This window comes from Ornithorhynchus anatinus, chromosome 9, assembly GCF_004115215.2.
Source record: "Ornithorhynchus anatinus isolate Pmale09 chromosome 9, mOrnAna1.pri.v4, whole genome shotgun sequence".
Lineage (NCBI taxonomy): Eukaryota > Metazoa > Chordata > Mammalia > Monotremata > Ornithorhynchidae > Ornithorhynchus > Ornithorhynchus anatinus.
Genome location: NC_041736.1, coordinates 58,101,269 through 58,109,776, shown reverse-complemented (window position 1 = coordinate 58,109,776; position 8,508 = coordinate 58,101,269). Strand labels below are relative to the sequence as shown.

The window sequence follows — 8,508 nt, the reverse complement described above, 5'->3', positions numbered from 1 at the left end:
GAGAGCAGGGGAACTGGGAGTCGGGACATCTGGGTTCTAGTCCCGGCTCCACCAGTTGCCTGGGAGGTAACCTTGGCCAAGTCACCTCACTCCGCCGTGCTGCTTTGCTCGTCTGTAAAACGGGGCTAAAATACACATTTTAAATTACACACGTGGATTGTGTGACCTGGGGCAAGTCACTTCACTTCTCTGAGCCTCAGTTCCCTTCGTCTGTAAAATGGGGATTAAGACTGTGAGCCCCAAGTGGGACATGGACTGCATCCAACCTGATTACCTTGCATCTGCCCAATTGTACGTTCCAGGCGCTTAGTTCAGTGCTCTGCACGTAGTAAGCGCACGATAAATACTATGGAATGAATCTACCCCAGCGCTTGAGGAAGGAAGCAGTGGTAAACCGTTTCCCTATGTTTACCAAGAAAACCGTACGGACATAACGTACCGGAACGGGGCGGAGGTAGGATGTCGCGGCGAAAGTGGGTCCGCGGCGTCGCTAAGGATCGGAAACGACTCGACGGCGCTTGGCGACGACGAACCCGGTGCTTAGAACAGGACTTCACAGGACCTGGCATATAGTAAGTGTTAAACGAATGCCAGTAGTTTTTCAAAAAATGAATGGGGAGGCTGGAAAGGGAGGGCTACATTTCTGCTCTCCCCATTCCCATGTATTTACCGAGGGAAAAGAAAGCAGTAGAGATCAACACTTGCCTGCGCGGGCAGGGCCGGTGAGGGCCTCGTTGCCCAGAGTCCAGGCATGATTATCACGCGCTGTCACGGGCGATGCTTATCCCCCGGCGATCCCGACACGCACCATCGAAACCCACCAAATCATCCTCCGATTCCACGTCGGCTTCTCTCGGGCGCCGATCCGCTCACGCTCTACCTCCCCGCGCAGTGGAGGGAACGCTACCCGGCAGGCCCAAAATAGAAATGTTCCACAGTTTCCGTTGAGAAAGAGGCAGCGAAATGATCACGTCCTAGAAATTCGTTCAGCCTGCGACTTCGGAAGGTGTCCCGGATGACTCTGACAGCCGGCTCCATTTAAGGCCTCTTCCCTCTGACTTCATTCAGTCCTATTTATTGAGCGTTTACGGGGTGCAGAGCACTTACTAAGCGCTTGGGAGAGTACAATACAACAATAAACAGTGACATTGCCTGCGACTGCTTAGATTGATGCCCGGGGGTAGAAGGGTAATTTCCCCCGGGGGAAATTTGGTTTTAATTATAATGCCAACTGTTCTGTCCACTAAGTATATTGACCTAGTTTTAGAATACCGAAGAGGAATGCTGCAGCAGGATGCTAAAAAGTCTTGAGGAAAATCATTTAACAGTACCTTCTCAGGAAAATCTGGTTTTGAGGCTCTGACTTGGAGATGCTGACAGCTGGGCTGGCAAGATAACCAACAGATCAGAGCTTAACTTGATCACCTTGTAATGATAATGAAGAAACTCACTCGCATCCCAGGAGTTCCTGAGCAAATCTTTGGCCAGTTCTGTTTTCACCACAGTGGCTCTGAAAGAGGCAAATTTTTGATACAGTTTCATTTTGGTCAGTTTTTCTTCGTTGGCATCCACCTTGGCTATACTGAAGAAAAACAGGGAGGCCGAGGACAGTTGAAATTAAAAGGAGGGAGTTGGGATGGCTAGTAGGTGTATTGATATTGTTCTCTCCCAAGCGCTTAATACAGTGCTCTGCACACAGAAAGCGCTCAACAGATACAGCGTGGCTCAGTGGACAGAGCACAGGCTTGGGAGTCAAAGGTCATGGGTTTGAATCCCGGCTCCACCGCTTGTCAGCTGTGTGACTGTGGGCAAGTCACTCCACTTCTCTGTGCTCCAGTTCCCTCATCTGTAAAATGGGGACTAAGACTGTGAGCCTCCCGTGGGACAACCTGATGACCCTGTGTCTACCCCTTAACAAATACCAACGTTATCATTCTTATTATACGATTGTGTTCCATCGATCAATCATACCGTGTGCAGACAGACCGTTGTAAAAATAAAAAAATAAATGTTGGTATTTGTTAAGCGCTTACTATGTGCAGAGCACTGTTCTAAGCGCTGGGGTAAACACAGGGGAATCAGGTTGTCCCACGTGGGGTTCACAGTCTTAATCCCCATTTTACAGATGAGGGAACTGAGGCACAGAGAAGTTAAGCGACTCGCCCACAGTCACACAGCTGACAAGTGGCAGAGCTGGGATTCGAACTCATGAGCCCTGACTCCAAAGCCCGTGCTCTTTCCACTGCGCCACACTGCTTCTCTAAAGGCTAAAGGTTGGACTAAAGGCTTGAGAGAGTACAATGTAACAGACACGTTCCTTATTCTTTTGGGCACGTCTCTGATTGACTCTCCCCAGTCTCTTTCGTGTTTAGCCTCTTCCTCTCCATCTGAGGGGGGAGAAGGGGAAGAGAAGGAAATAGGTTTATTTTCCCCCAGGGATTCAGTAAAAAAAGGCAGCCCAGGTGGTGACGGCCGAGGATAAAGAAAGATACGGAAACCCCTATGGAAGCGGCTTGGAGATTGGAAAGAATAAAATTCCTACCCAATTACTTGTGAACTAAAACAGCAGGACTCAAAGTGGATTTCTCAGTTGAAAAGGAGCGTTTGGTCAAGGTTCGGTACTCCCGCTGAAGAAAGAATTCTGTTGTAGTAAAAGGGGTAGGCTAATTCCGGCATAACGTAGGGACTGCCGCGTGAAGCCAGTCACCTTGGCGTTCCCATCACGATCACGTCTCCCCTAGACATAAAAAGGACAAACCCGTAGTGGTAAAATTAAGAAAAAGCAAACCGTCTCATCGCCCACTTCGCTGTTTGCAAATAATAATAATAATAATTGTGGTATTTAAGTACTTCTTATGTGCCAAGCGTTGTTCTGTGAGCTGGGGAAGATAAAAGTTAATCAGGTGGCAGTGTCATACATACGCACTTTAAAGGTTATGCTCGGGCACGCATTTCAAGCAGCGCTCGCACTTGCGATCGAAAGTTCAGAAATGGTGCAGATTTTAATATTCGATTCTCCAAACATTTTAAAAGCATTAGAAATTACAAATCTGGGTTTGACAAGTTAACTTGAGAACGAGCATTACAAACCGTTTCGGAAAATACATCACTTGGTCAGCAGCTCCGAGGCCCATCTGGAGGAGCGACGATCCGATCGCACCCTCGCTCGATCCCGGACCCTCACCTGTGTGGTGCGGCGATGGGGGAGGGGTCACTGGGGATTGAAAATCCTCCTCATCGTGTCTTCCGTGCAATTCAGAGCCCGTGCAGAGGGTCTGAAGGGCATCGGCAAACACACTACTTTGTGCGTCCCGACTGAGTTGTCTTCAGAGTGTAATTCTTCCTCCAGATACGGGCCTCCTGCTAGGGATATCGTTCCAAACTCAAAATAAAACAATGTGGCCTTTTCAACAAACTCCTCTTCACGTTCGCCACCGTCTCAAGTCACGTGCCGGATAGCTCGTCCCAGAAGTCCCATCTGGGAAAAAAGTGGGGCTCACAGGGTAAGGCGACAGGTCGGGAATTCTGGGACGGGGATCAGATAATGCCTCCCATCGACTTCCTGCCTCCTGTCATCCCTAATCTGCTTTAGCGTCTGTCTCCCCTGCGAGACCGTAAACTCCTCGAGGGCAGGAGTGGCGTCTGTTAATAATAACAATGTCGGTATTTGTTAAGCGCGCTTACTATGGGCCGAGCACTGTTCTACGCGCCGGGGTAGACACAGGGGAATCAGGTTGTCCCACGTGGGGCTCACAGTCTCGATCCCCATTTTCCAGATGAGGTAACTGAGGCACCGAGAAGTTAAGTGACTTGCCCAAAGTCACACAGCTGACAAGTGGCCGAGCCGGGATTCGAACCCATGACCTCTGACTCCAAAGCCCGTGCTCTTTCCACTGAGCCACGCCGCTTCTCTAGAGTGTTAATTCCGTCACACTCTATTCTCCCAAGTGCTTAGAAGACTTGCTCTGCAAACACTGGGTGCTCGATCAATCACTACCCCTGACTGATCGACGTACCTACCTCTCGGTAACTGTCTCCCCGTTAGACTGTAAACTCCTCGAGGGCAGGGATCAGATTTACCGAACTCTATTACACTCTCCAGGGTTTCGGTACAGTGCTCTCCCTGTCCCCCGAAGGTGCTCAATAAACACCGCTGATCGATGGATCGGGTGACCGCCACCGGACCTTCATTCAACCATCCAGAAATCGGTCCTACAGCTCAACTCGGAAAGTTCGGGGGAGAATTAGGAATACGGTCTCTCGACTAACTCGTGCGGGGCAAGGAACGTGTCCAACTCTGTTGTACTCGCCCAGGCATTTAGCACGGTGCTCTGCACACAGTAAGCACTCAAGAAATAGGCCTGGTGGAATAAAGAGTAGTAAAAATCGATCGTACCATGTGATCTCATCTACAGACACGGGGGGAATATGGAGATATGTGGGGCCAAATCAGTCCTTCCCACAGACAAGGACTTAGGTATCCGGGCCTCTTTGAAGAGAAAATATTGGGACCAGCAGATTAAAAAACACCTTGCCATCCCCCTGGAACCATTGTCCTCTCAGGATTGATTCAATCGAATTTATTGAGTGTTTACTCTGTGCTGAGCGCTGGACTAAGCACCTGAGAGAGTACAATACAGAAATTAACAGGCAACCATTCCCCGCCTACAACGTGCTTACTGTCTAGAGGGAGCTAAGAGAGTCCTCCTTACACGATCATTTAGAAGGGAAAGTGTGAGATTCTTTAAAAAAAAAAACTTTAATAGCAATTACTTTATACCCAAACTGAAAAAAAAGGGTCCCCAAAACAGCTGCGGGGAGATTAAATAAAGCAACCATCTACCTGCAAAAGAAAAGGGACTTGAAAACAAGTCTGATCACAATAGTAACCGTGAAGAGTTTAGTACATGGGACAGATGCAAGATAATCAGCCCGGAATCGGATGCTGACGTCGGAAACCGACTCCAGCTACCCTGGTACCCTTCGGTCACGGAGGGTTCGATGACGACGGCGGTCGACGTCAGAGGAAAGGGAACGATTACGGAAGGTGTAGGGGAGGAAGACGACGGTTCCTCTGAAATCGGACCGAGATCACCTCGAGCGTCGATTCCAAGGGTTAAGTCCGGGCTAGGCGGGGGAAAGGAGAAGCTGAACGAGCGAACGGACACCCTTCTCTCCGGTCCCCGGCTGTTGTCTCCGCTGTGTCCAGAGGCGCCCTCCTCCACGGCGAGAGACGGTTTCGCTGGGCTCATTCCCATCTCCCCGCGCCGTCCCGGTCCGTGGAACGGTTCCGACCAAGGTGCCCGGGGCCAACGGCTTCCCGGCTCCAGTCGCCAACACGCCCGCGTCTGCCGTGTGATAAAGTGACCGTGCCCGATTCATCTGAACCCCGATCGCCTCGCACCGGGGCGCCTCGCCGCAAACCAACTTGGCCTCTCCCTATCGCCGCACCATTCACCGGAAACGAGAGGCAGGAAATGGTTCTACCGACGCTTGTCACTTGTACTCTCCGAAGCGCTTAATACAGTGATCTGCACAGAGTTGGTCCCCGAGACCGTCGGGGACGGGGAAAGGATAGTAAAAACGCCTTCTCCGAGAACGGGAGGGAACTGAGATCCTGCATTCTCGGCAAAAACCGACCCTCGCCCTTGCATCACGTAAAGATGGCGCTCCGTGGCTCTCGAGGCCCTTCCGTCTCCGGAAGTCCTGAGCTTCGACGCGATCTCTTTCGACCTCGGCGGGGCCCTTTCCGCTGCAAGAAGACGGAGTTCATCATTCCAAGCTCCCGCCGCGGAGCAGAACCTCCCAACCCCCGAACCCAAAGATCACCCTTCTCTCCGGACCCCTCTCTCACCGATCGGGATCCGGGCCCCGCAACACCCGGCCGCGATTTACGATCGGCACCCGAGACTCGGTGGGTCCGGCGAGCTGGCGGGGTCCCGGCGGGCCGGCCCGCTGCACTGGACCACGTGATCAACCCGCACGTTTCCCGCGTCTCGCCCGGGCCTCGGGGGAGGAGAGGGGCGAGACCATTCAGGGGAGCCCGTCGAAGCGACCCGCCGGAACTAGGGGCCGGCCTTACGGTCTCCGAGAAAGACGACACCCCCGGGTTAGAGGCGTCCCCCAAGGGCACGTCGTGACGACGACGGCGAGGACGACGACGGCGTCGACGACGACGGCGTCCGTTAAGCGCTCGCTACGTGCCAGGCACTGTAGTTAGGTGGCGATCAGGTTGGACGCAGTCCCCGTCCCACGTGGGGCTCCCAGTCTCGATCCCCATTTTACGGACGAGGGAACCGAGGCCCAGGGAAGCCAAGTGACACGCCCCGCCAAGGTCACGCGGCGGAGCCGCCATCAGAACCCGCCACCTTCTGACTCCCGGGCCCGGGTTCTCGCCACCGGGCCGGGCCGCTTCCCCAGACCGCCCAATGGCAGGCCTTCGAGTTGGGAACGAGGATCTCTCCGCCGAGCGGTTCCGAAGACAAAGCCACCGCCCCGGCCCCCGGGAGGGGGGTCGGGCCCCGCCCCGGCCCGGCCCGCCGGCGTCAGACGGAAGGGACGGCCCCCCGCCCGGCGGACGCGCCGGCGTCCGGCCCGGGGCGGTCGGCCCGGCCCGGGGGGCCGCCGTCGCGGAGGCCGGGGCCCGGGGGCCCGGAGCCGGCGTCCCGGGAGCGGCGGGGGCCCCCGGCCGCCCCCTCCCCGGGCCGCGGGGACGGCGGGCCGGCCGAGTTGGTCTCGTGGTGGGACGACTTGTTCCTGTTGACGTCCAGGCTGCCCTCGCCCAGGGCGCGGAGGCGGGTCCTGTGCCGGCAGCAGAGGCGGCGGCGACGGCAGCGGGCCGAGAGGCCCGGGGGGAAGGCCCGGAAGCAGCCCAGCGCCTTCCGCCGCAGGCCGGCGCCCTTCCGCGAGTAGATGAAAGGGTTCAGGCCCGACTTGCCGAAGGCCAGGGTGAAGCCGCACAGCTCCAGCTGGTAGAGGAGGCCGCCCCCGCCCCCGCCCCACGCGGCCCCGGCCAGGGCCACCCCCAGGGGCAGGCAGCAGAGCAGGGCCGACAGCACGATGACCACGCAGGTCAGCACCGCCCGCGAGTCCCGGGCCGGGGCCAGCGCGGCGGCCGAGGGCGGCCGCAGCCGGCCGTAGTCCCGGCCGCGGCAGGGGGCCGGGCCGGGCCGCCGGACGCCCCCCGGGGGCCGGGGCCGGGGTCCCGCCGGGGGGCCGCCGCGGCCCGCGGGCCGGGCCCGGGGGGCGCCTCCGCCCCCGGGCGTTCCTCCACAGGGCCCGGGCGATGGCGACGTAGGAGACGGCCACCACGGCCACGCAGAGGGCGAAGTCGGCGGCGTAGAGGCAGAGGACGGTCGTCCCCCCCCCGCCGGGCGGGCCGGCCAGGGGCAGGCAGAGGCGCGAGCGGGCGGGCCGGAGCGTGGCCAGCGCCGCCAGGGTGAAGCCGGCCGCCCAGAGGGCCAGGGTGAGGAGCAGCGCGGCCGGGAGGGAGGCCGGCCGGTCGGGCTGCCGGCCCAGCGCCACGCGCAGCCGGCGCAGGGCGATGACCGCCGCCGTCTCGAGGGACACGAGGACGAAGCCGGAGCCGGTCAGGCGGAAGGCCAGGCAGAAGGCGCCGGGGACGCCCGCGGCCGCGGCCTCGGCCAGCAGGCCGTAGGCCAGCATGGGCGCCGTCACCGCGCAGACCAGCAGGTCGCAGAGGGACAGGCTCAGGATCAGGAAGTCGGAGTCGGCGCGGAACCTGCGGGAGGCCGGGTCGAAGAAGGACGAGAAGACGACGAGGTTGCCGTAGGAGCCCAGCCCGAAGACGGCGGCCAGCAGGACGGTGCAGCCGGCCAGCGCGGCCGGGTGGACGGCCTCCCGGGCCCCCGGCGGGGCGGCGGTCCCGGCGGCCCCCGGGGAGGGCGGCGCCCGCGGCCGCGTGGCGTTGAGGGCGGCCCGCAGCCGGGCCGTCGCGTTCATCTTCCCCCGGGGGCGACGGCGCTCCCCTCCGCCCCCGGGGAGCCGGGCCCGACTCGAGCCGCGCCCCGCGCGACTGGGCCTACGGCGGTTCGAACCGAGACAGTGAAAGAAGGAGGAGAAGAAGAAGAAGAAGAAGAAGAAGAAGAAAACCGTGACGACGACGGTGGCGTGGGTTCAGCGCCTCCCACGTGCCGGGCGCCGAGCCGAGAGCCGGGGGGCAGAGACCCGACAACGGGGTCAGCAACAGCGCCGGTCCCACACCCGGGGCCCGCCGGCCAAGCAGGAGGCCGAAACGGCTACCGAATCCCCCTTTTACCGACGAGGGAGCTGAGGCGCAGACAAGTCCGGTGACCCGCCACGGTCACACAGACTGGGACCCGAGTTCTCCGACTCCCCTCCCAGCCCTGCGCTTCTTCCAGGAGACCACACCGCCTCCCCGCAACGACAACCCAACGAGACAGAAAGTCGGGATAAGGAAGACGAGCTCCACGAAACCCAGAGAGGTGTCACTTCCTTCCACCGCGACAGCATCAGGGATTCACTAAG

General features: G+C 58.5%; 1 protein-coding gene and 1 long non-coding RNA gene across 2 annotated transcripts; both read right to left on the bottom strand.

The window, feature by feature from the left end:
• Window positions 1-4,569: 4,569 nt before the first annotated feature.
• On the bottom strand, window positions 4,570-6,242 carry LOC103165663. The gene is made up of 2 exons (XR_003762140.2): window positions 5,855-6,242; window positions 4,570-5,752 (listed from the first exon to the last, which is right to left on the bottom strand). It is a non-coding gene; the product is annotated as an uncharacterized LOC103165663 (long non-coding RNA).
• Window positions 6,243-6,354: 112 nt separating this feature from the next.
• On the bottom strand, window positions 6,355-7,875 carry GPR75 (G protein-coupled receptor 75; the record flags this gene model as incomplete). Its single annotated transcript, XM_029071667.1, is given in 3 exon segments — window positions 6,355-6,437; window positions 6,644-7,179; window positions 7,181-7,875. Coding segments are annotated over 3 exon segments (1,314 nt in total), but the record flags the coding sequence as incomplete, so codon positions are not given.
• Window positions 7,876-8,508: the final 633 nt, after the last annotated feature.